The sequence below is a fragment of the Gasterosteus aculeatus genome, chromosome 20 (genome assembly GCF_964276395.1).
Source record: "Gasterosteus aculeatus chromosome 20, fGasAcu3.hap1.1, whole genome shotgun sequence".
NCBI classification, from domain to species: domain Eukaryota; kingdom Metazoa; phylum Chordata; class Actinopteri; order Perciformes; family Gasterosteidae; genus Gasterosteus; species Gasterosteus aculeatus.
In genome coordinates this window covers 17,902,212-17,927,585 of record NC_135707.1, presented here as the reverse complement: position 1 = coordinate 17,927,585, position 25,374 = coordinate 17,902,212, and the positions used below count along the sequence as shown (strand labels likewise).

The following is a 25,374-nucleotide window of genomic DNA, read 5'->3' as shown; positions in this document are numbered from 1 at the left end:
ATTTAGTTGATGGTCAAAACGTCTCCGGCCTGCCCAGTGAAAAAACAAATGCACACACATTGAATACAGTAAATAAAATTTATTTTCATTGTTCAGACAACACACGGATTCCTCATCCAAATGGAAATAAAGAGTCAGCTGGTCTACGGTTATTCTCTCCTCGTCAGTCAGTCAGCCCCAGCAGCAGTTCAAACGGCTCCTGATGCTGAGGGGAAGCAGCTTTATAAATACCAAGGCTCGTTGGGGTGTGTGTTGTGTTGGGGGGGGGGGGGGGGGGGGTGGTCAGCGGAGGCTCTGGAGCCTCATTTGCGCTGAACTTGTGTGAAGGAGGAGGGCAGCTGGACGGGCTGGACGGGTTTCTTGCGTGATTCTGGAGAGACCCTCTGGACCGCCGTGGGCAGCAGCTGGTTCCGTTTGATGATCTGCAGGGCCAGCTGGGTGTTGCCTGAGGACGCATCACACAGATCGGGGGGGGGGGTCATTTTCCGATTTGCACTCCCATATAAAAAAAAAAACGGAGGTTTAACTGGTAATGGTAACGTGACCAGACGACGATCAGGAGGAATCTGACAGCCACATCATCACGATGCTTCGCTTCTCTGATCTCCACTTCTAAGAAGCAAAGTTCCTCAGATGTACCGATGTCCAAGAACTTTACCAAAGGAGGGTTTGAATAGAAAGTCACATGAAGAAACAAGTTCCTGTTCATGACAACCTTCGAGACGACTTGTTTATTCTCTTTTATTAATTAACGTTGTTTGTCAATGTTAGTACAACATGTGGAAGACGGTTCACGCAGGGATAATGGAAAATGCCCACGTTGTAGCAGAAACGTTTGACGCAATGGGAGATGTTTTGTCCTATTGTGCCTTTTCCAGGCAGCTCGTGTGATGAGAACGGGAACGCGGCTCAGGAGTGTTTGTTGGAGGTCTCACCGTTCTGTAGCTCCAAGTAGACTCCCAGCAGGATGGCTTCAGGTGGGATCTCCTTGGTGTTCACCATGGACGCAGCCTGATGAAGACACACCGATCACCAACAAGGGAACTCACTGGGACAGCGCTTTGACTACAGATTGTCATCTTACATCACGGTTTCAGAAAAAAAAAAAAAAAGAGTGCAAACAGATCTGCCCCGCTTGAGGCCTCATATGCTTTTGGAATTTGAATGGGTCGTGCTGTAGTCATGGTTACCTGTTGCAGACACTTGCGGGCCTTCTCATACTCGCTCCTGAGACAGTAGGCGCTGCCCAGGTTGAAAAGCATCATGGCCCGAGCTGATGTCACGCTGCTGGGGTAACACAGGGGAGTCTGCTTCCCTGCTGCGCACACGCACACACACACACAAAAACTATTACAGTCGTGTTCTGGATGAAGTTTTTCTTTTGTAGGGCTGTAACAAATTGCAGACTTTTAAATTGTAAATCAACATCTGATTGCAGTGAAAAAAGTATTTTTTACTTTTCTAAATTAGTTGACTTTTTAAACCAGGACTTCCAGGACAGGCTGAGTTGCTGTTTCCAACTCATGTGATGCAAACATTTCCAGTTAAAAGGGTCGAGGTAATCATTCCACAACATGTTGTATTTCAGAGGGTTTTGCCTTTAAAAAAATATTTTTTTCTTAACCTTTCTAAGCGTAAATGGAGGCACACATTCAATCTTAACTATAATAAGTTAAATAACAATAATGTTAAAGTTATATTCATTAAAGAAGTTAATTGAGTGATAAAACTCACAGGACTCTACAGACTCGTCTCCTTTGTCGGACCCTGTTGACAAAAAAACACAACAAAAGAAACAAGCGTTAGTAAAAGTCTAAATTCTACACTTTTGAACTAATATGTAACAGACCTTGGTCTTGCTCGCTGGTCAGAACCCCCATTGACACGTCGCTGACGTTCTCCGGGTTGAGGTGAGCGATGGCGTCGGAGATCCTGTCCAATGAGATGAGGGCCTCAGCAGCATAGAGGTGACCCAGGAACCTGAGCAAACAGCAGCAGAGCAGGAACATGAAAGAGGGATTAAAGTGGAGCGGGACACCGGCCCAAAGGAAAGACGGAGCCAGGTGAACCCACGGCTCGGCTGAGGAACGGACTCGGCACTCACTTGAGGGATCCCGACACCTTGGTTTGATGGAGTAGCTTCTCAGCGTGGTTTAGAGCCGTCAGGTTGTCTCCCAGCGCCAACGCCACGTAGGCACTACATGCCAGGATGGAGCACCTACGCATGAAGCAGTCAGCGGATTACCCAACAGCCCTCTGGGTTCTACGGGATACTCGGCGCTCTGGATGGTGTCTTTACCTGAGGTTTTCTACTTCCTGTTTCCTAAGAGGAGACGATGGAGCAGCAGACAGGAACTTATCGGCCTCCTGACCTTTCGCACTGCAAAACATCACAACACACACGCGTCTCCACTGAGCCACGATCAATAATATCACTATATTATGTGTTGGTGTCCAACCGCATAGTTTGGTTAACTTTGTGTCCAGACAAATTTGTTTTTCATTGAGAGAACAATATTCCTGCTAATTAACAATTAAGAATAAGGTTCTTCTGCATCGGCAATTGGTCATTTTATTCTCTTTACAAATTGAGTAATACGCTATGATATGTAATATGTTTATTTGTCATCCCCAAAAGTGAAGCCAAAACATCTGGATTGACTCCTAGTGGCTGGCTGTTAGCTGTTGATGTGATAAGCAGCACAGCATGCATCATTTTATGTCATTATAACAGTCCATCTTGTTTATTTAATAGTGGAATAGAGCAGTTTCATGGTGCGCACGAGATATTTTTCCCACGGCGGGAAACGATGGTCCTGACAACGGGACTCACGTGATATTATGTCTGTTTCTAAAGGGAGATACAGAATAAAACTGATGCGTGTGTGTGTGTGTGTGTGTGTTACCTGCAGGCGTCGCTGTTCTCGCTGCCGCTCTCAGTACTTCCAGACAGACTGAAGCTCTTGGAGCCGTTCTCTGTCTTAGTGTCCTGCTGCTGGTGGTCAGGGAGGAGCAGCAACGCGTTCCTCAGGCAGATGGCCGCGAACTCCATACTGGCTACGGGGATCGCCGCTGACTGGCCCTCACTGCACAAACACACACATCGACGTTGGTAGAGATCATACAGCTGCAGTCGGAGCCCAGGCTGTAAATAAATTGCCTGGACCCACCAGTTGAGAACCACTGAGCTACAAGATGCCAAATATCTCCATTTGATACATTTTTGTTTTTAAGTCTTTATGCTAAGCACATTGACAGCAAGCTCTTGCTTTATTGTTTAGGCACAGGCTCGACATCTTTTCGCTGTGAACAAAAGTTGCATACATTTGTGTGGACATGCATGTACAATGCAGCCGTGCTGTCCCCTGCTGGACGCGAGATGTGGACACTGACCTGTAAACTGTATTCTGGGTCGACTGGGATGCCAGCACGATCTTGCGATGGTACCCCTGCCCGACAATAGACTGGACGATCCCTTTTTTACAAGGTAGACCTTTGCTCTCCTGCTCCGACCCCTGGAAACAAACACGGACCATGAAGCCACTTTCTGCGCGGCCTGCTCTCCCTTACGCAGCCGTACTGGAAAGCATTATGCATTAAAAAAGGTCATATGGAAACACATGTTCGAATTAACATTGAAACTGAAAACAGGTTCTAAATAGTTACTGTGGCCTAAAACCATTACAGTCATTAAATAACATTACACTGCTAAAGTAAGGGAGATAACACGTCTTTTTGGTTCCTTGATACATAAACCACTTACCAGGAATAAACACTAATGAACAAAATGTGCAAAATGACCACAAGTAACAAGAGTTAGTGAAAAGACAGAATACTTCAAAAGAATTGCAACCCAGCTGAGCTGAAATCCGTTCCTACCCCTTTGTTAGCAGAGATGCAGCACTCGGCCAGTCGCAGCCACAGTCTGGGGTTGGAGTGGTAAACCTGCACGGCCTCCATCAGACACTCGAACGCCGCCAGAGGCCTGCCGATGTGCAGCAGCTGAATGCCACAGTTGTACAGCAGCTCGTAGCGCTTGTTGGCTAGCAGAGCACACATGGGGATGCCTGTGAACTTCTTGGCTGGAGAACAAAACGCAGCGACACAAGAAGAAGGGACACGTTTGAATTGTGGTTTGGAGACATGGTTGATGTGCCACATGTTTTGTAATGACATCTGAGAGCCCGTGCTTTGATGAAGCCGGTGATTTAATGAACCATCCAATCAATCAATCTCTGGAAGAGGAGAACAACAAAAACATCATTTCGAGCAAGGGAAGCCGCCACTGCAGTCATTTGCTCTTCTTTCTATTGAGTAATCCCTCAAGTACTGATGCTAATAAAGCCGCTATCGACTCCCCGTCGATGGGGGTTTGGTGGCTGTGACTCACATTGCCCGCTGCTGCCGTCTCCCAGCTGTGCGCAGGTGTGGTCGTTCTCTTGCAGCGCCTTCTTAAAGTAGAAAATGCCGAGGTTGTGTTTCCCCATCGCAAAGTGAATGCAGCCAAGGTTGTTCCAGAACATGCATCGAACGCATTCTCCTGAACGGGACAAGTTGGAACACACACACACACTTTAGGAAACCCATAAAACCAACAAAAGGTCATCAATGTTGAGTGTAAAAGTCGCTGACCCGTCTTGATGGGTCCAGGGTGCTCGGCGATGTTGGAGCTGTTCAACAGCTTCACCGCTTTGCGGTAGTTTCCTCTCAGGTACTCAAAGTTGCTCTTGAGGAAGAGCGAGGGCGCGGACTGACGGGAGAGGAGACAGGAAGCGCTGGTCAGAGAGCAACAGACACACTTCTAACCCTGACCCCCAAAACACTGGCCCGCTTCACTGATTGGGCATCAGCAAATCCATAACAGAATGTTCAAAATGTAATGAATGTGTGTCGAGACCCCCCCGTTGAAATTACACAAAAACAAAGCAGCTTAAAGTTTAGGGGGATTTGTATCATAGATGGAGTCCACCTTTTAGTTAACTTGCCCAAACCCTCCATCCCTGCTGGGAGAAGACTTAGACTCACGTTCCCCGCGGTGTTCATCACAGATTTGATCTCCCTTTTGCAGGCCTTGGAGGATTTCATCTGAATGTAAGCTCTCACTTTGTACTGTAAAGGAAACAACAATCAGTCCCAGTGAAAAGAGAAACCGGAGCAGTGGATGTTTAAATCTAGGAGCTCCTGCCTGGTGCATCTTTGACTTGGCCGCCTCGATCCTGGCTGTGAACTCGGCCCTCTGGTTCGGCCCGTCTTTGTTCAAACTGTTGCTCTGGAATCAAACACAGCGCTCGCACAGTAAACGCTCCGCCTCCATTACATCCCCAAAGTGAATTCTTCCCTGTTGTAGCCGTTTAAGTGGCACAGACAATATTTGGTTAAGTTACATTAAACCCTCCTCCTGAAAACCTACTGTTAGTAGATTTTTTGTAAAGCAGCAAAGAGGCCACACTCAGTATTTTCTTTATTGAATGAGAAAGTGTGTAGCAATGGGTAGTAATGTTGCATTCAAAGCGTACCTCTCCCTTGCCGTTCTTGTTGCTTCCCTGTACGGAGAGCTTGTCCAGCACAGCCAGCAGGTGGAGGGCCTTCTCCGGCTGGAAGGTGAGCAGGTACAGATCCACCAGCAGGAAGCACACGGCCTGAGCGAACCTCTCTGCGAGGACAAATAACACAATGACTGCCTGCCAAAGGCCAGGATGACAAGACACGCTGTCGGAATCAGCAGAATGCAGCGCTGAAGCAAAGCGCCATAACGTACCAAACGGCTCCAGGAACTGGTAGAGCCGCTCTCCTATGGCGATGGCTTCAGAGTACTGCCTCATATGGTAGTGGATGATGGCTTGGTTATAGTACAGCAAGCTGTTTTCAACGTCGTCCAACCCGTCGATGTCCTCCGCCGACGTGTGGACCTGAGTGGGAAAGGACAGGACTTCAGGCCAAAGCCGCCAAACAAGCAGAGCGCCGCTTGTCCGGAACATCGTTCAGCGAGAAAATGTCACCCAGGTTTCATTACATTACAGCTTCAGCAGTTACCTGGTTCTTCATTGCAATGAGCTTCTGCTTCAGAGTCCCCGTGGTGGTCTGGCTGCTCTTGTAAAACTCCACGACCGCTTTGTTCAAGGCGATCTTGTAGTCCTCTTTGTTCAGCTCCTGCAGGGCGTCCAGCTTTTTCAGAGACTCGTCGTACTTCCCGGCCTGAGAGGAACAGAGGAGGCCCGTTGCAGCGTGCTGGAATTTGTGCTTATCAAATCCATCAGTGCCTTGTGTCACGTCTCAATAGCAACATTAGCGATCTAAAACGTCAGTGATCAGAGGATGGACATGTGTCATGTGGACTTGTGTGATCGCCGCCCGGCATTGTGTTCGATGCAAAACACAACAATAATGTGCATCCGGAAAGTATTCACAGTGCTTCAGTTTTTGTTATGTCACAGCCTTAAACCAAAATGGATTAAATTACTTTTTTCCTCCAACTTTGACAGACAACACTCATAACGACAAAGTGAAAAAAGCAAAAATCAGATCTTTTCCAAACTTACTACAAATAAAGAACGAGAACATAACATGTACACAAGTATCCACAGCCTTTGAAGCCCCTTTGGTAGCAAATAAGGTCTTCTTGAGTATGATGCTACGAGCTTTGCACACCGGTTTCTCACATTCAGGTTCCATCGTGTTGGGCGGGGAGCGTATGTGCACGGCTACTTTCAGATCTCTCCAGAGATTTCCAGTTGGGTTCAAGTCAGGGCTCTGCTGGGTCGTTCAGAGTTGTTACTCCTGTGTTGTCTCGGCTGTGTGCTGAGGTTTTCATCGAGGACGTCTCTGGACGTTGCTGCATTCATCTTTCCCTCAATCCCGACTAGTCTCCCAGTTCCTCCCACTGGAAAACACTCCACAGCACGACGCTGCCACCACCATGCTTCACCGGGTTTCCTGCAGACATGGCATGTCTTATCAAAGACATTAGGCCGACAAGTTCAATCTTTGTTCCATCTGCCAAGAGGATTTTGGTTCTCGTTGTCCAAGAGTCCTTCAGGCGCCTTTCGGCAAACTCCAGGCGGTCCGTCATGCGATTTGTACCGAGTGGCTTCCAGCTGGCCACTCTACCTCACGGGCCTGAGAGACGGTTGTCCTCCTGGAAGCTTCTCCTCTCTTCATAGAGCGGGTCGCTCACTCTGTCAGAACCCCGGAGCGGTGAGTGACCATCGGGTGCTTGTTCACCTCCCTGACTAAGGCCCTTCTCCCCCGATCGCTCGGTTTGGCTGTGCGGCTCTAGGAAGAGTCCTGCTGGTTGCAAACTTGGGATGATGGAGGTCACTGTACTCATCGGGACCTTCAATGCTGCAGAAATCTTTCTGTAGCCGTCGCCAGATCTGTGCCTCGATGAGATTCTCTGAGGTCTACAGACAATTCCTTGGACTTGGGGCTTTGTTTGTGCTCTAACATGCACCAGTGGGACCTGATATTAACAGTGTGCCTTTCTGAATCATGTCCAATCAGCTGAATACAGCAAGATGGACTCCAAGCGCGTTGTAGAAACATCTCAGGAAACAGGATACACATTGAGTATCATGGCAAAGGCGGTGAATACTTCTGTACATGTTGTTTTTTATTTTTTATAGATTAGCAAAAATTGGAACATAACAAAATGTGGAAAAATGGAAGCGCTGTGAATACTTTCCAGATGCACCGTATGTGTGTGTGTGTGTGTGACAAGATGAGGGTCGCAGTCCGCAGTTAAAAAAGGTTGTGAAACTTTCACAGCTGGCCACTTCAGTTATGACACTCAACTCCAACAGGAGGATATAGCGTGTCATTTGGGGACTACTTTTAGTGGATTACCACACATTTGTGACTCTAGTGGGTGTTTTGAGCAGCAAGGGTTTTATTTTGTTCTGTCATCAAGTTATTCACAGAATTAATATAGATACGCGCTCTATAACATCAGGAGAATACGTCCCCTTCTCACTCAGAAGGCAGCGCAGGTACTGATTCAGGCTCTTGTCATCTCCCGCCTGGACTACTGCAACTCTCTCCTGGCTGGTCTCCCTGCCACCGCCATTCGACCTCTGCAGCTCATTCAGAATGCAGCAGCTCGACTGGTCTTTAACCTTCCTAAATTCTCCCACACTACTCCACTCCTCCGCTCTCTTCACTGGCTACCGGTGGCCGCCCGCATCCAGTTCAAAACACTGATGCTCACCTACCATGCTGTGAATGGATCGGGTCCAGCTTACATCCAGGACATGGTGAAACCCTACATCCCAACCTCGACTAAAAGATTAACAAATTGTAGCACTTAAATTGTACTTATAACGTCACTCATCTATAGCAAATTGTAAATTGGCTTATTTGAGGAAATTGCACTTTCTTGTTTCTTGTTCTTCTGAGTTTGTATCCTATGGTTGAATGCACTTATTGTACGTCGCTGTGGATAAAAGCTTCCGCTAAATGAAAATGTAATGTAATATAAATCAGCGGGCGCACAGTTTGTCACATTCATTTAAAGGCGGTACTGGCGAAAAATGTTATAGGAGTGGGTTAGTACAAGGCGCCAGAGAAAAACAGTGTGTGTGTGTGTGTGTGTACTGTCAACTCTGTGGTAAAGAGCCTGCAGAGTCAGCCAAAGCGGTGTGACTTAATCAACACCTTTCCACCCAAGACCAAAACACAGAAGAGTCATTTGATGAGCTTTTACCACGACCACATAAAAATTTGCTGGCTTGGAAAGAAAACCATTAGGATCAGCTTGGCTCTAAACTCTTGAATGACCAAATAAACGTATACTTTTTTTTTAAAATAGGAGAGTGGTGTGACCCTCGCTCCATAGATCTCTGCTTATTGCTCCACTGTCTTTTTGGAAATTTTGCATCTGCGGCAGGTGCACCGAGAATAAAAGCAAACACTGGGCTTAGTGGTTGCTTTTATTATTTTTAGAAAGTTTAGAATGCCAAAAACTTTACCGAAAACGCTTCATAAGCGCTGGCTGCCGTTTCTTTCTCTTGATCTGCATTTCCAGGGGATGAGGAGTTGTCATGCTTTGCCTCGTTTTGCTCTGATGATGAGAGAAAAAGAGAAACTTGTAACACATTGGATAAACATGCACATGAACAGCAGCTCCTCCCAGAACAAGCCCCGATGTCTTTGTGGTGCTGGAGACATTTCTGGAGACTCTGCTCCATGTTGGCATGAGAGCTGGTTATGTCAGCTGCACATTAATGCTGAGAGCCTCTCCTTCCACCACATCCCAAAAGTGCATCATTTTACCAAAATTAAAAAGACATGGTGAGACTGGTTCCACTTCAGCCCAAATCTGGCCAGTCCCCTTTTCCGGTCCACGCCTTTCTGTGGGAACTCTAGGAGACTGTTTTGGTGAAAATCAAGATCAGAAGAGTTTCGGCTGAACAGCTACTGAAGCTCTTGACCATGTGCACATAAAATCACTTGTTTCTCTGCTGATTTTCTTTCTGTATTGACAGTGAAGCTGTTAAAAATGGCAACTGTGTGTTTGTGACGTATACGGTTGGCGGACAATTTGAGAACCTCGTTAAAATGTTTTTACATTTAACGGCACGGGACATAACATTGTCACTCTGACATAACATCACTTTAAAAAATCTTTACGATTCCATCCATCTCACATGAATCCATTTAAAATCTCAGCCGGGGAACTGGCTGACCGTGATAACGTTGACTGGTAGCGTGTTATGCTAACATGTTGGTTAGCCTCTTGGCAGAAGCATCTGGGATGAAGCTACATACTCTTTCCACCCGGTGGATTCTGTTCCCGCCGAAGTGATCAAAAAAGGATCGGAACTTTGATGCTGCTTGGCCGGTAAGAAAGATATTTCAATGAGACATGTGTGAATGAAGTTTAGCCTAAACGTGTCTGCAGGCAAAGGCAACATGGTGCTCGGCTAGGCTAACGATAACTGGGATAGGCGCTTTGAGAGGGTTAACTCAATAACGGTGGTTAGCATGAGGCTAAAGGGCACAACGCAAGTCAATGAACAACTGAGCTTCACCAGTGATGCCCTTCAAATTATATGACCAGTTTTAAATGTGAGAGACTCCATTAAAAAGTGCGTCGGTTTAAGGGGTTAATGCTAACTCAACTGATCATAAATAGCTATCCAGCTAGCACTAGCTAACCTACTCACCTGTATTTTCTGCCATTTCTGGGGCCTTTTCAAGGACAGTTAGAAATCCTAGATTTGTAGTTAAGATTAAACTAGATTAAAGCCAGTTCACCGGCGGATGAAAAATTAAAAAACTGATACGTGAATAGCTAATCTCCAGTGTTTCACACAGAAGATGGGTAGCCGAAATCTGTCTGGTCCGCTCTAAACAGATTCTTCTTCGTCGTTCGGTGACAGTTGTCAGCGCTGATGTGGTCACGCTGCTCCCTGCTGCCCCCTGCTGCCCCATAGGTGTGAGGAGGATACACGATATCGATCAGAATGAGTTATTGGCCACGGACGCTGCACGGGCAGGAATAACTGCGAGGGACAGTAAAGCTGGACAAATACAAGTAAATAAGAAATAGGACAGCGGAGTACAAGCCGTCCACATGGATTAATGCATAGGTATTAGATAGATGTATACAATACAACTAAAATGAAATAAAATGTGTGTATACAATCAACTGTTCTGTATATTATACATGTACGGGTGTGGTTATAGATTTGTAACTTCAAAGGAGAATTTTCATAATAATGGCTCTTCTTCAACTTCTGTACATTTACAACCCCCGTTGCTTGAGTTATACAAAGTGGATCTAAATTATAGGGTGCCGTTTGTAAAAGCACGTTCTAATATTCTGCGCAGTTTTGGTACATTTAGCATTATCATATGAGGGAAAAAGCACAACAATATTTTATATGTCACTTTTTCAAACATTTAGAGAGAAATTCATGTAAATTCATGCAATAACTTTTCCATGGATAATGTTTGGCAGTAACAAAAAGTTGTATATATAGTATATATACATACATCTATATATACATATATACTATAAATAGTATATATGTTTCATGTAAATGTTAGATATAAATGTTACATATGAATGTTACATGTTAAATGTTCAGTCTACATTTAAGACTTGACGACTAAACATTACACTATGAATTCGCTCTCGTTATAGCGCAGGGCTGTCAAACTCATTTTAGGTAGGGGGCACATACTGTGCACTTTGATGTCACGCGGGCCGGACCAGTCAAATCATCGGGCGAATACATTGGGCAACGTGCAATGCGCAACCTGTTTCAGTATTAAGCATTATAAGCCTCCACCCCCCCCCCCCCCCCCCCCCCCCCCCCCCCCCCCCCCCTCCTAAGGTGTGTGCGTGGTGCTGGGGTGACAACAAACAGAGAGTGAGTTTTCAAAGTGAGAGTACCAGTCGCTGCGGCACGCGGCCTTCAGAGATGGACAAGTTCAGAACTGTTCTGGACTTTGCCAACAAACAGACCAACCTCGGCTTCGGCTTGGTGGCGCTGCTCACGGCGGGAGGGGAGCAGGTCTTCTCCTCGGCGGTCTTCAATTGTCCCTGCAGCGACCTGAACTTCCTCTACGGGATGGTGTTCCTGCTCGTGCCCGCCCTGGCGCTGCTGCTGCTCGGCTACATCCTGAGCAAGAAGACGTGGAAGCTGCTGACCGGCGTGTGCAGCCGCCGCCGCTCCGCGCGTTCCCGCTGGAAGTCTCTGACCGGCACCGCCGCCGCGCTCTTCCAGATCAGCTCCGTGGCGCTGGTGGCGCCCTCCAGCTGGATCGCGGTGGCGCTCCTCAACGGGAATTACTACGAGTGCGCGATGACCGGGACCAACGTGAGCGCGTTCGAGGGACTCCTGTGCGGGGCGGAGAGCTCGCGGGTTTCGTGCCGGCAGCAGCTGCACAGGTTCCCCTGCGGGACGGGCAGCGACGTGCCGAAGGTCGTCAGGGACGATGTTCTGCTCGCACTGAGAGCGCAGTCTCAGGTCAGTGTGGCCAGCTGGATTCTTTGTGATCAGATCAACAAACAACATTTAAAAGTGGCTAAAAATGCTGACACTTTTCTTAGCAGGGTGGATCATAATGATAAAATGATATTGTGTTGTTATATTTTAGGTTGTATATCACCGCGGTTCTAAATCTTAGTGCTGATTTAGATAAATTATCAAACAGAAGGTTTCTAACCTAATCTAATCTAGATCAAATCTTTTCAGATATTAAAAGTATTGGCTAAAAACGGATACAAATTTGGACTTAACTGAAAATACAGCACATTAATATCATTAGTAGACTAGAATTAGTAAAAAGTTAAGCGTTCTCTGTACCTTTTTAAAGTTTAAGTGCAAAGACTGCACTCTTTGTTTTTCTGTGCATAAGCTGTTAAAATGCCAGTCAGATTCATTATTGTGTGAAGTTGTGTAAAATGTTGTTATTTATCCTTTTTCAAATTAAAAGGGATAGTTTAAATGTCTTTCCAAATGTCAGTATACTACCAACTGAAGTTTGGAGAAACAGACAAGAGTAAAATAATGTGGAAGGGTTCAAAACCTTCTCTCCAAGTCACACAGTAGTTTGCCAAAAAAGAGGAACGGACTCAACGACTTCAGGCAGCGGACGACAACTCTGCTGCTCTGCGAGGTAAAATAAGCGCAGCTTAAGAGGGCGGCATGAGTTTCCGCCGTAAAGGGCCTTCAATCTGTCTCTCCAAACTTGCAATCTTCTGTAGGAAATGAGTAGATGATGACTCACTACAAACCGACCAAACCGTCCCTTTGATTCTCAGTCTGTGCCGTGTGTGACCACAGATCCTGGGCTGGCTGCTCATCGCCTCCGTCATGTTGTCCAACCTTCTGCTCAACTGCCTGGCTCGGTGCACCTCCCCCATCAGCTACCAGCAGCTCAAGTTCTGGGGAGCGTACATTCAGGAGGAGAGCAGCCTGATCGATTTGTACAGCGCCGAGCACGCCAAAGAGCTCGCCGAGAGGAACCTGAAGAGCTTCTTCGGCCGGACCCCGCCCAAAGACATCGTCACCCCTTCCAGCAAGGATTGGGAGAAGATCTCCAGCCTCTACAAGTTCCGCACCAAAGACCAATTCTACAGCACCCTGCACCGGTACGTGGAGAGCGGTCAGGGGAACGACAGCGCTATGATGAGGATGGCCTCCATCCTTTCCAACGAGCCCGCCGACAACCCCCCGGCTGTTCTGGGTTTTGTAGACGAAGGCAGGATGGCGCTGTGACGCGGCCTCCCGGGCAGCAGAGGATCGTCTGGGTTGGATGGGCGCTGGATTTGCCGACCATCCAGGGAGCCGACAATCTTGTGAGCACTCGGGAGGCCGATTTAAGCATTGGACTGATCCTGACCGGATGATGGCGGCAGTTAAGGTTGAGAGATCACCATTAGTTATCCCAGGCAGGGCATACATATTTTAACCGTGTGCACCTGAAACCGAAATTGTCGATGACAATTAGGACACGCAGTGTGTGAAACAAAAAACTCTCCGTTCTTTTAGCAATGTAATGATACAAAGGATGACAAGACAAAGCAGTTGGCAATGCGAATAAAAGCAGAGCGGTGATTTCAAACAAACAGCAGCAACAGAGAGGCAGATGGTAAAACTGATTCATGCCAGCAATATCTGCCCACAATTCATTTCTATGCAAAGTTTCATCAGGAAATGGGTCAACTTCACCACTTCCTGTACAGGACACGTGCAATAAAATTAAAGTTACTATGAGGAACCTTTAACTGGTTATAACAGTCTGAAGAGATCAGAATATATTTTGTCAGTGAGGTTGGTGGTCGTTATTTTAATGCTTGCAGGTTGAATTCTGCACCAAATCAGACCAAATAAAATTCAAGTTTCACTTTGAAACTGGTTTAGCTCAGACTCAGGCAACCTTATGCGGGACTCAGATCTGGTTTTGCCTTTTCATTTATTTGTGATGACCTTGCTGATGGCGTTGCCGTAGAAGCAGCAGATGCAGAATCTTAACCATTTCCTGTTTAATGCTGTCAGAGTAGTCGCTCTTATGGGAATGGAACAGAGAGAAAACAACAACCCAAGAGCATGTGATCACTTCCTCGGCCCACTCTGCTGCTGATGCGTTCTGCCTCTCTGCAGACAATTGTATCTATGGCAACGTTTCAAAACGTTGAACGAAGGCTCTCGTTCTTCATGGATTTTTTTGTGCCTGCAGGTTTTTTTCCCCCCTTTTTTGCACATTCCGACATTCCAGATGAGGAACTGAAAATGTTCTCTTTGCTGAGACTTTGTTGTGTTTAATGACTGTGTGCAAAAAGAGAAACAAATCCAGTTGTCCTACTCGTTTTATGTTGATTAACCCGCAACCTGCTCCGTATAAAAGTGAATAGAACCCGAAGCATGACATTGTCTCCGCCCGTTTGGTGTCTTTGTGTTTGCTGTTTGTTTTGCCGGCATGTACTAGTTTCAGGGTGCATTCCAAGCAAGTACTTTTAAAAAACCAGACCAGCAGCATTGGTTTTGGTTTAGCGATTGCCTCAACACAGTGAGAGCTGCAGGAGGAAGCTTGTAAAGGGGAAGGGGGGGTTAATGTGGACAGAGAAACGTAAGGAAACAGAGAAACGGAAGTGGTGAAGCTGCAACTGCTTTACCGTTGGATGTTCTCCCTTTAGAGTAGGAGTAGAGAAAGAGGCGCTCGGTGTGAGCGAGTGTCAGATTGATAGAGGAGGAGCCTAAAGGGAAGACAGGCGGCCAAAGGGAGGGGCACAGACAGGGTTTTGTCCTCCGCAGAAGAAGAGGGCAGGACAGGAAATCACTGCAGACGCTCAACCTCTTCACTCGTGGCATCGTGTCCAAAACGTCCCCGCCGGCACCATGGATAGCTTCCAGACCGTCCTGCGTTTCTTCATGAACCAGAAGGCCACCATCGGCTACAGCTTCATGGCTCTCCTCACAATAGGCGGGGAGCGAGTCTTCTCTATGGTTTCCTTTTCCTGCCCGTGCAACCACGATCAGAACTTTGCCTACGGGCTGACTTTCCTGCTGGGCCCGGCGGCGGTGCTGCTGGTTCTGGGCCTCTTCTTCAACGGCCGGCTGTGGAGGCTCTACACCGGATGCTGCCTCAATCCCATGAAGCTGTGCCCCCGGGGGAACTGCTTCGGCTGCCTCAGGGCGTTCGCGAGCATCTTCACGGGCGCCTGCGTGGCCCCTGTGATGTGGCTCTCGGTGGCCCTGCTCAACGGGACCTTTTACGAGTGCGCCGTCAGCGGCCTCGACGAAAACGTGGTGGTGGATCTGTTCTGTAAAAACAAGACCATGAAGTGTCGGGAGGAGCTCGCCCGCGTGCCCTGTGACCGGTCCACACTGTCCAAAGATGAGCGCATGGAGCTGCTGCTGATGTTCAGGGCCCAGTCACAGGTAAGAGAGGCTCCTGTTAAGGGACGTATGTATTGTGCATCTGGAGGAGCTGTTTCAAGTAACCGTAAAATAACCCCGATGGTCTATTTCAGCTTGAGGAGGGAGGCACAAATTTGACCCAATTAGGGAGCCACGGAGTTCAAAAGGTCACCATGTTAATCAGGCGAGGAGGATCTGATGAAAGATGCTATCCAGTGGAATCTTGGGAAATGTAGGATCCAGGGTTTTTGGAGTTTCTTCCATACTATGTAAAAAAAGGATATGACAAAGGGCTGGGTATTGTTTTAAAGAACAGTACCCTCGAAGTGATCAATAGTACTGCTTTCAATGCTTATTGCAAACTGTGAAATGAGAAAAGGATTTTGTGTGAGCTGTGTAGACCACAAAAACATCCGATCCAGATGCAGGCTCCCCCATGCAGTTAAGTGGAATATATACCGCCCCCATCTCAGCATCTCCACCCACAGTTAGAGAAGTGCGATGGTTCACATATTTTACTTTTGAAAAAGTCATTTGTTTTTATTTCCACAAATTTTAGTTTAAGTCCAAGTATTAACCTGCATGCCTGCAGATCCTGGGCTGGTGCATCATCATCTTGGCTGCCTTCGGGGGCCTCGTCGGCACCTGCTGCACAAACTGCCGCTCCAAAGTCAGCTACCTGCAGCTCACGTTCTGGAAGCGCTACGTGGAGAAAGAGAAGGAGCGCTTCGACAGCTTCGCGCTGGACTACGCCACCAAGCTGGCCGAGAGGAACCTGCAGAGCTTCTTTGAGAACAAGGACCCCGAGGAGTTCCCTTTCCCCAGCCACAAGGCGTGGGAGGAGATCTCGGCACACTACACCTTCTCCAGGAGCGAGCAGTGTTACAGCACCCTGCAGCAGTACGTGGAGAAGACACACCGGGACGTTGAGAAGATCCCCGTATTGGACTCGGAGCATGGAATAGAGATGCGCTGAGAGAGGGCGAGCTTTGTGTCCTTACAGAGCCAGCCGTTCAGAATGTTACTCACACGAGTACAATGGTACATCTTTCTCTAAGCACATGAACTAATGAACTAATGAAGGACAAAAACACCACTATTTTATACACACTGGCACTCTGTAAGACTGCATGTATTTAGGCGTCTTGCCACTAACACGCCGTAATTCATTAACTAACTCATTTAGTTCAAGAAGCTGCAGTCACTAAACTGAAGACACAGAGACCTTGTTTTTACGTGATGAAAAATGAATTCAAATGTGGAAAAAAATAAATTTATTACGCATCAAGTGTCTCCTTCTTTTTGAGTAATATGAGAGAATTGAGGCAGTTGTTTAGTTGATTCACTCCTGTTTTTCACTAGTTGATCAGGCCCTCGTGTATTTAGTCTGTGTGCTCTTCCTCCTTCATGGGTGGAGTGCGTTTTGTTCTGTATTTGGATCCTCCTTATTGCATTATGTCAAACATGCTCAAACTAGCGGGTCTTCCCAGAGCTTTTTTAATGAGCGCTGCAACGGGAGAGACAGGACCATACCACTGTTTGTGTTTCAGAAGAAAATCTTCACATTCTCCATTAGATTGGTTGGTTCCTTTGCAAGAGATGATGACAATGAACAGCCAAACGGTTTACCTTGGCAGCACAAGAACATTCACAAAACATGATGAGGTAAGACTTTTTATTCAACTTCAAAACTTTGTCTGTATGGGATTGAAAAGCTTTTAACGGTTTTAACAACAGGAATCGTACCATCTGTTGTAGACAACAACTGAATACGCGGCTCACCCCCACCCCACCCAACTTTGGTTGTCATCTGGTCACATGAAAACACAAAAAAGTGTTGTGTTTGTTTGTTCTCAGCTACTGTAGAAACATTCTTATCATGTATGATATTTTGAAAACTGTTATCCATTTCTGCGAAAAACTTTTTTTTGAGAATTGGTAAAAAAAAAAAAAAGTAATTTGTTTGTTTGTTTTAGTTTTGTTTGTTGATGAGGGCAATGAGGAGTGTTATACATTGCTACAAGCCACTGGTTCTGGTTTTGCCTTTTAACCGACATTTCTCAGGCAAGTTGAAACTTGAGCGGTAGCTGAACTACGCTACGTCAGCCACTCAGAGAGGTGGGGGTCAAACGTTACACCCACAATTGGAAAACCTCGCTTTTCATTAGAGGACGAACAGCCAGATGGTCTGGTTTTTTTTACTGAGGGCAAGGATTGCCCCGAGGTATGATGATTTGCAAATTAAACTGATAATTAATCTGAAATAAAATCCTCCCCCTGACTCTTTGAATGGAGACGTTTTGCAATATTGCAAAACCCAAGATACATTCAAGATACATCGAAAATCTATGACAAAGAGACACATTATGACTAAACTATAGGAAGACACCACAAGCTTTGTGCTTATCTTATATGTCTGTGTCTTAATCAAAATCTACAAGGAACCAGTCACAGTTCTGCTGTGACCGGTTCCTTTTCTTGTGTTTCCTCGTGTCTCCTCCCCTGTTCTTCTGTGTGTGTGTGTGCGTGCGTGTGTGTGTGTGTGTGTGTGTGTGTGTGTGTGTGTGTGTGTGTGTGTGTGTGTGAAGGGCGCGGCTTCTATCACCCGACACCTGGGCTCATCTCGACACCCAACCCTGAATCGGGGAGGAAATACGTTTCGGGTTAAACGTAATTGAGAATGCGTTTTTGTGGGGGGGAGACGCCCTTTAGCTCCTTTATTCACTAAGAGCATTTTCTCGTGCTGTTTATTTGTTGCAACCTGTGACTCAGACTATTTTCCCTTCACCGACTCCGCTGTCTCCGTGTCCTGTTCAACCTCCCGTAACAGAACCACTTCAAAAATGAGAGCCTGGTTCTGTTCTAAATGTAAACATTTGTAAAGCTGACTGTGTGCATTGTGTGAAAAATACAACACATTCTGATTGAGCTTTTCTCAAGAACAAACCATCCACCTCCACCTGGAGGTGCCCCCTCCACATGCCGCTTTTGGCGCTCAAAACCTCCACCTACAACCTCTGTTAGCACACACAGGTGCCGCCTCTAAACTAACTTAATCTCCACCTACAGCCATCCCTGCTGCCTCCACCTGCAGATCCTCGCTGAGACCTTCTGCCCGAAGCCCCACCTGTAGACATGACCTCCACCCAAAGACTCTGTTAGACAACTGAAGCTCCACCTGAGGCCTCCTCCATCTACCTCCACCGCGGCCTCATCTGTCTGTTGTCTTTCTGTTTGGTTTCAGCTTACACCATCTTTTTCCATAACTGTGACGTAGAACTTCATGGACCAGAGAGAGCTCTTCTTCCTCCTGATGGTCTGAACTAGAGGTAGATGCTCCTTCCTCCTCCACATCCGGGACATTCTCCTCTAACTCCTGCTACACCTGTCCCGGACTGAGAGCCCCCCCTGTATCAGTCACATCACCGGCAGATTAGTGAAAGTCTGAAGGATGCAGAGACGCTCCACCTGAGACTGTTCTTGAATAAAGTCCATCATTCTTTGCAGTTAAGTTGTTAGTGTCCACTAACCAAGAGTTAATACACACTTTATATAAAGTTAATGTCTGTAATGGTTTATAATCACAATAATACACAGTATAATGTATATAAGGCTTTATGATAAGGTTGTGTCACCTGCATTATACAGACACCTTTTAGATCCAATCTGAAGAAAGAGACTGTTGCATCCTGAGGCTGTTTCTAGGCCTTTACTCTAGAAATGGAACACACATGATAAAACGTGTAATAACTACGTTGTCTATCTGTACGCGTTTCTTCGGTGGGGGTGTATGGGAATCCTTGAGTGAGTGTGAAAATCAGTGCATATGTTACTGGTGAAGAAATCAATCGGATATAACACACACACAAAAAAACTTCCAGTTTTGTGAATTGACCAATATAAATACCACAACAGCCCTCTAAGTCGTATAAGACATGGAGATAGCGCGAAAAATCAAGCAATCAATCAATGGTCACTAATCTCATCAAAGCTGTAAATGGCACAAAAAGACGCAGCAGACATTCGGGGGACTTGTGCTGAACAGCGCCCCCCGACGGTCGCATGGCGATCCACGTGCTGGGAAGAGTTTCTAGTCGGACATATTTAGTGAAACACACAACTCGCTTCACGTGGAGTTCCGTCACGTCTGAGCTGCTGTTCGAGAGGTGAGAGGGTCGAGTCGTTAAATGCAAACACAAACATGTTTGATTCTACATATATGAACGAACTGCGACGTGCTGAGAGCTGCACATCAATAGAGACGAGGTTTGCCTCATAATATGATTAATATAAGAACCACAGTACAGTTGGGCTCTTATTATTCCTGACCTTCGATTAGCTTGCGGTCCCCTATGTTAATGTTTTTGCAGCTGAGGAGGTATTTCCAGTAGAAAACCCTGTAAAACAATGCAGATGGAGTCGACCCGTAAGATTGAAGTCATGATTCCCTGTTCGAGCCCTGGTGGAAATAGAAGCTGTTTTATTGGGAGCACAGTTTATTTCTCAGAGGAATTCATCACACCCTGATACACTGTGGCCTTTAGTAGCTAAATGGTGCGTCCCGTGCCTGATTTCAGCATCTCACCCATGATGATATTCTTGGAATTTTGTTTTAATTCTTCAGATTAAAATGCCAAAAAAAAGCAAAGCGAAGACTGTAAAGAGGCCGAGCACTGACGCCGAGCAGCTCCCCCCCAAACAGAGCAAGGTGATGGACACCCAATCCCCCCTGTGCTTCGAAAGCCCCGCCAGCCTGTTCCAGAGCCTCATCCAGCCCATGGGGACGGAGCAGTTCTTCAGAGAGTACTGGGAGAAGAAACCCCTCCACCTGCAGAGGACCGATCACGACACCGCCTCCTACTACCGGTCTCTGTTCCAGCTGTCCGACCTGCCCGGCCTGTGCGCCGAGGATCTGGAGTACTACAGGGACGTCAACGTCGTGCGCTGCATCAACGGCAAGAAGAAAGTGCTCAACAAGCCGGGGCGAGTTAAGAGCAGCGTTCTGAATAAAAGCTTCACGCAGAACAAGGCCACCATCCAGTTCCACCAGCCGCAGAGGTTCAAGGTGACAGAGGAGCGGCTGTTCACTATGATGATGATAATAATAATAATGCAACCGATAACAAGCAGTAGGTGACTGTTGGATTAGCGCTATTGGAAGATCATCCTTAATCGGACCACTTAGTCCAAAGACTAACAAATTCCCAAATAATTTGGACCTCAAATGCACCGTTGTGATTCGGTAATGATCAAGGGTCGCCTATGTTTTCCCAATACATGGGATGTAATATAAAATGAACGTGGAATGGAGTTGTCTCTGCGTGTGTGTGGTCAGGATGAGCTGTGGAGGATCCAGGAGAAGCTGGAGTGTTTCTTCGGGGGGTTGGTGGGCTCTAATGTCTACATCACACCACAGGAGTCGCAGGGCCTCCCGGCTCACTACGACGATGTCGAGGTACAGACTCTTCAGATTCATATTTGGCAGTAGAGCTGATCTTATTTCACACAATACACACCCATGCTTTTGGTGGGTGGATGTATATTTTTTTGTGTTTCGTGGCGCTCTTTGCCCAGGTCTTTGTCCTGCAGCTGGAGGGGCAGAAACGTTGGCTCCTCTACACTCCCACTGTTCCTCTGGCATCTGAGTACAGCGTGGAGTCCGAGGAGAAGATCGGCAGCCCGACACATGACATTGTGCTCAAGGTGCAGCGCCCTGACCACATCTGTACAGATCAATAGATATTCATACACAAAGCCGTTTACTGAAACTTCTGAAATGTGTTTCCTGTAAGAGTAAGATCGTCTCCTTCCTTCTCAGGCAGGAGACCTTCTGTACTTTCCCAGAGGAACCATCCATCAAGCCAGCACTCCAGCAGGAGTGGACCACTCCATCCACGTGACTCTCAGCACCTACCAGAGAATGTATGAGCGCTCCTTTTACACGTAGCACGCACTGTGACGCCGCGTCCGATCAGCACTGAGTGGAGGTCACCTGGCTTCTGTTCACTAATCTGCTTCTGCACATAAAACAGGAGGAAAAGCCTAAAAATAGGCTTTTGGCTATGCAGGTTAAGCTCAGACTCTCAAGTATTCATTTTTAGTCTTTAAGTTAGGTGTACTAGATTTGGTCTGAATACCGGGAAAAGTAGTATAATATTCTTAGTATAAAATAATATGGTCTGCTTGAATAAAACAACGACGATCAATACAACAGAGACTCTAAAGTCAACAGAATATGGATCATAACCAGGTCATTATTTCTGGCAGAGTTACCGTAACACCGTTACTCATGCAGAGAAACTCCACGTGACTTCTTGTGCCCTCCTCGCTGCCTGGACCGCTGGGTTCTGTACACGTAGAATGAATCCGAATCTGTCGGGGGCTGATCTGTCCGCTCTACCTGTCCCTCCCTCAGGTCATGGGGGGATTTGCTGTTGGACATATTTCCGAACTTGCTCTGCGACCACAGCAAGACTGCAGTGAGCCTGAGAGAGGGAATGCCCAGAGGCCTCCTGCTGGTAGGACTCTTTGTTTGGACCACTGCTACTGTCATTATAAGGAGGAGTCACATTGCAACCTTTATTATCATTGTTAATCCACTATGAAGTTCACACTGCTCCTGATGACACTGTGTATGGACCACTTGTCAAAGGTCTTTAAGGCTACACGTCATCATTCACTCATTCATACACTGGTATGAGCGTGTAGTGTTAAAGACCTTTGATTGGTTGGAAGACTAGAAAGGAGATGTACAGTGCATTCACAGCACTTTGACGTGATTCAGAAAGGCACACGGTTAATATCAGGTCCCACGGGTGCGTGTTAGAGCACAAACAAAGCCATGAAGTCAAAGGAATTGTCTGTAGACCTCAGAGAGAATCTCATCGAGGCACAGATCTGGTGAAGGGTACAGAAAGATTTCTGCAGCATTGAAAGTCCCAATGAGCACAGTGGCCTCCATCATCCAGAAGTGGAAGAAGTTTGGAACCACCAGGACTCTTCCTAGAGTTGGTCGCCCAGCCAGAGCGATCGGGGGAGAAGGGCCTTAGTCAGGGAGGTGACCAGAAACCCGATGGTCACTCTGACAGAACCTCTGTCAGAGTGACCATCGGGTTTCTGGCGACCCGCTCTATGAAGAGAGGAGAAGCTTCCAGAAGGACAACCGTCTCTGCAGCACTCCACACATCAGGCCTGGGAGGTAGAGTGGAAGCCACTCGGCACAAATCGCATGACGGACCGCCTGCCGAAAGATTGAACTCTTTGACCTAAATGCCAAATGTCATGTCTGCAGAAACCCAGGCACCGCTCATTAGCATTAGTGAAGCATGGTGGTGGCAGCGTCGTGCTGCGGGGCGTTTTCCAGCGGGAGGAACTGGGAGACAAGTCAGGATTGAGGGAAAGATGAATGCAGCAATGTACAGAGACTTCCTCGGTGAAAACCTGCTGCAGAGCGCTCTGGACCTCAGACTGTTCATCTTTGAACAGGACAACGACCCCGAAGCACACAGCCGAGACAACACAGGAGTAACAACTCTGTGAACGACCCAGCAGAGCCCTGACTTGAACCCGACTGGAAATCTCTGGAGAGATCTGAAAGTAGCCGCGCACAGACGCTCCCCGTCTGGAACCTGAGAGGTTCTGCAAAGAAGAATGGAGAAACTGCCCAGAAACCTCCTACTCGAGAAGACTTTTATTGCTGCCGAAGGTGCTTCAGTATTGTGCAAAGGCTGTGAATACTTATGCACATGTTTTATGTGTTCTTTATTTTTAATAAATTTGAATCAGATTTAATCAAGCACAATACTCCGTTTACATGGTTCTGTCTATCCAGGTAGAGGACACAGCCGCTCTTTCAAACGGCACATTTGTCATTTTGAGCCATACAAAATAAATGAAATTGCAAATTCAGTCTCTTCAGCAACCAGCATTACCATGGACCTTGTCCGGTTTGTAGGGGGACAGTGACAACCTGGACACCAGCAGGACGCTGTCCGCCGGCCTCAGAGCGCTGGCCGACCGGTTGGAAAACGGGACGCAGGAAGTCCGCTCCACCCACATGAAGAGAGACTTCATCATGAACAGACTGCCCCCGTGCAGCCGGCAGCAGCTGCTCGAACCAGGTGAGCGACTTTGTGCTTATTTGTATGCGATGTGACTACGTCCACATTGAAGGGAATTCACTGTGCTGTTTGGTGCATCTGACTGTGTGCGTTTGTGCGTTACAGCTGGGAAGATTCCTGCCTTGGAGGATATGGTGTGTTTGAGGTTTAAAGATCACATGGTGATCACAGTGGAGCCCAGCCACGAGAAAACTGTGAGTTCGTTGGAGATGTCCAGCTACACGGGGGAAAGAAGTCAGAGAAAGGCTCTGCTCAGCTGTGTGTGTGTGTGTGTTTTAGGATGAGGCCACACAGCTGGTCGTCTTTGTCCTGCACTCTTTGAAGAACCAGAGGGAGAACCACATGATGGGGGGCAGTTGTGATGAAGAGGAGGAACAGGACATCTCCAGGGTAAGTCGCTGAAGGCGGTCTCCTCGTTGAGGTGCTGCTGCGTCGAGTGAAGGCGCCATGAAAACGCCACGGAGAGACTGTACAAACCTCTACAGTGGTAACTGATGTTCAGCTGTGATGGTCTGCGTCTGCTCTTCATCCTGCGTCACTCGGCCTATCGATATCATCGATTCCACCTCTATGCTACTCATCTTCACCATCTCGCCCGATATGTACATGTCGGATTGCTGCTGGGACGCTCCGGTAATAAAGCCTTGTGCTCCGCGGGAGACCCAGAAGATGTAGTTTCTAAAAGGCTCAACCTCAACAAATCTGCATAGATGAAGAATATTTTGCATTGATTTTGAAATGAAGGAAGAGAAGGTGGACAATCACAGCTAATAGTTATTTCAAATATTAATAATTTGAATGTCAACGTTAGGAAGGAGGTTTGGAAGCGTCCAGTTATGGATATGCTTGGCCTTTTGTTTTTGACTGAGTGAGAAAATACATATATATCTTTTTAAATAGGGTACTTTATAGACTTTGAATCAATTATTCAGTCAATGTATAATTAAGATTTTAATTGCACTGATTTTTTTCAAAAGATGTTTGTCTTCAGTTGAAGCTGATGGACTCGGGCCTCAGTCTCACACGCAGGGTAGGAAAGTCAGGGAACATTGAGAGAGAGACTCATAAATGCGGCAGTGACCACAGTCTGGTGAATGGGAACCACGGCTGAGAGAGAATGTCCCACGTTGTCTTTGTCTCTGCAGGGCCTGCAGTTCCCTCTGTCCCACCTCCAGGCGCTGCGGCAGCTCCAACAGGTGCAGCCGCTGGCCGTGGACCAGCTGCAGCTGCCCACGCAGGAGGCCAAGCTCAGCCTGGCCCTGGCTCTGTGGAGCGAGAGTCTCCTGGTCGCGTTATAGCAAACTGCTACGTCAAAATATCCCCAAAGTGAAGTATGAAATCCACATGTGTTGATATTTACCAATTACCCCTCAATATTCCGCTTTGTCTTACTGCCCCTCTGAATAAATCATCAGCACTCATAGAGCTGAAATATTGATGTGTTTCACCAGCTTCCGTAATTCAATGCGTTCTCTCAGACACTGCAGCAACGTCACATCATCCGTATCCATGACATCCACCAAGGCTCTTTTCTAAATTCATTAGGTATTTACATAAATTACGGCTCTGAACAGAAGGTTTGCAATGTAACACAGCTGGTAAGATATGAGTTACTGAAAAGATTTTGTCGTTTTGTCTCGAGGCAAACAGGCTAACTAATATCGTGATTATGAATACTGTTGGATAGTGGAGTCTTTATTCATACATCTTGTTTTTCGTTTTACAAAATACACTGAAAGAGGGATTGTTTATACCACATTTTGATGAATGTCGGGGGACTATTTCCTTTCCAAAGCTGAAATGTCTGAGAAAATGCTTGACCGTTATCGTTAAAAATGTTGTGTGGCACATGTGGATTAATTTTCATCTTTGAATAACATGCTTTA

At 46.8% G+C, this 25,374-nt stretch overlaps 4 protein-coding genes across 14 annotated transcripts; 3 read left to right on the top strand and 1 right to left on the bottom strand.

The window, feature by feature from the left end:
- Window positions 1-64: 64 nt before the first annotated feature.
- cnot10 (CCR4-NOT transcription complex, subunit 10) lies at window positions 65-12,510 on the bottom strand. 4 transcript variants are annotated; one of them, XM_078095564.1, is made up of 20 exons: window positions 12,312-12,510; window positions 11,396-11,993; window positions 8,964-9,055; window positions 6,034-6,195; window positions 5,759-5,909; window positions 5,517-5,653; window positions 5,186-5,269; window positions 5,026-5,109; window positions 4,633-4,750; window positions 4,391-4,540; window positions 3,880-4,082; window positions 3,394-3,515; window positions 2,907-3,086; window positions 2,300-2,380; window positions 2,105-2,218; window positions 1,850-1,980; window positions 1,735-1,767; window positions 1,191-1,318; window positions 936-1,011; window positions 65-445 (listed from the first exon to the last, which is right to left on the bottom strand). In XM_078095564.1, exons 4-20 carry the CDS (start codon window positions 6,043-6,045, stop codon window positions 303-305), a joined length of 1,947 nt encoding a protein of 648 aa, XP_077951690.1. In that variant the 5' UTR covers window positions 6,046-6,195; window positions 8,964-9,055; window positions 11,396-11,993; window positions 12,312-12,510; the 3' UTR covers window positions 65-302. The 4 variants fall into 4 exon arrangements, with proteins under 4 accessions (XP_077951690.1, XP_077951691.1, XP_077951688.1 ...); XM_078095565.1 differs by lacking the exon at window positions 12,312-12,510 and having other exon boundaries at window positions 11,472-11,740; XM_078095562.1 differs by lacking the exons at window positions 11,396-11,993; window positions 12,312-12,510 and adding an exon at window positions 10,161-10,517.
- calhm6 (calcium homeostasis modulator family member 6) lies at window positions 11,389-14,370 on the top strand. Of its 2 annotated transcripts, none has more exons than XM_078095568.1 (2): window positions 11,389-11,972; window positions 12,770-14,370. In XM_078095568.1, the coding sequence occupies exons 1-2, from the start codon at window positions 11,424-11,426 to the stop codon at window positions 13,355-13,357; spliced, it is 1,137 nt and encodes a 378-aa protein (XP_077951694.1). In that variant the 5' UTR covers window positions 11,389-11,423; the 3' UTR covers window positions 13,358-14,370. The 2 variants fall into 2 exon arrangements, with proteins under 2 accessions (XP_077951694.1, XP_040020218.2); XM_040164284.2 differs by having other exon boundaries at window positions 11,412-11,972; window positions 12,792-14,370.
- Window positions 12,793-16,656, top strand: calhm5.1 (calcium homeostasis modulator family member 5, tandem duplicate 1). Its single transcript, XM_040164286.2, has 2 exons — window positions 12,793-15,389; window positions 15,961-16,656. Exons 1-2 carry the CDS (start codon window positions 14,847-14,849, stop codon window positions 16,342-16,344), a joined length of 927 nt encoding a protein of 308 aa, XP_040020220.1. The 5' UTR covers window positions 12,793-14,846; the 3' UTR covers window positions 16,345-16,656.
- A 162-nt stretch (window positions 16,657-16,818) lies between these two features.
- Window positions 16,819-24,924, top strand: riox2 (ribosomal oxygenase 2). Of its 7 annotated transcripts, none has more exons than XM_040164280.2 (11): window positions 16,819-17,033; window positions 18,613-18,697; window positions 19,993-20,433; window positions 20,704-20,823; window positions 20,943-21,071; window positions 21,187-21,290; window positions 21,784-21,886; window positions 23,323-23,488; window positions 23,594-23,682; window positions 23,768-23,878; window positions 24,634-24,924. In XM_040164280.2, exons 3-11 carry the CDS (start codon window positions 19,999-20,001, stop codon window positions 24,784-24,786), a joined length of 1,410 nt encoding a protein of 469 aa, XP_040020214.2. In that variant the 5' UTR covers window positions 16,819-17,033; window positions 18,613-18,697; window positions 19,993-19,998; the 3' UTR covers window positions 24,787-24,924. The 7 variants fall into 7 exon arrangements, with proteins under 7 accessions (XP_040020214.2, XP_077951693.1, XP_040020213.2 ...); XM_078095567.1 differs by having other exon boundaries at window positions 24,466-24,924; XM_040164279.2 differs by having other exon boundaries at window positions 18,438-18,697.
- Window positions 24,925-25,374: the final 450 nt, after the last annotated feature.

Coding starts and splice junctions, on each gene's coding strand:
- cnot10 (XM_078095562.1), bottom strand. Junction 2,219..2,299: donor CAGGAAGTAGAAAACCTCAG/GTAAAGACACCA, acceptor CTTCATGCGTAG/GTGCTCCATCCTGGCATGTA. Junction 1,012..1,190: donor CCCGCAAGTGTCTGCAACAG/GTAACCATGACT, acceptor TGTCTTCATCAG/GCTGCGTCCATGGTGAACAC.
- calhm6 (XM_078095568.1), top strand. CDS start 11,424: ATGGACAAGTTCAGAACTGTTCTGGACTTTGCCAACAAACAGACCAAC. Junction 11,973..12,769: donor CACTGAGAGCGCAGTCTCAG/GTCAGTGTGGCC, acceptor TTTGATTCTCAG/TCTGTGCCGTGTGTGACCAC.
- calhm5.1 (XM_040164286.2), top strand. CDS start 14,847: ATGGATAGCTTCCAGACCGTCCTGCGTTTCTTCATGAACCAGAAGGCC. Junction 15,390..15,960: donor TGTTCAGGGCCCAGTCACAG/GTAAGAGAGGCT, acceptor GCATGCCTGCAG/ATCCTGGGCTGGTGCATCAT.
- riox2 (XM_040164280.2), top strand. CDS start 19,999: ATGCCAAAAAAAAGCAAAGCGAAGACTGTAAAGAGGCCGAGCACTGAC. Junction 23,683..23,767: donor AGCCCAGCCACGAGAAAACT/GTGAGTTCGTTG, acceptor TGTGTGTTTTAG/GATGAGGCCACACAGCTGGT. Junction 23,879..24,633: donor AGGAACAGGACATCTCCAGG/GTAAGTCGCTGA, acceptor TTGTCTCTGCAG/GGCCTGCAGTTCCCTCTGTC.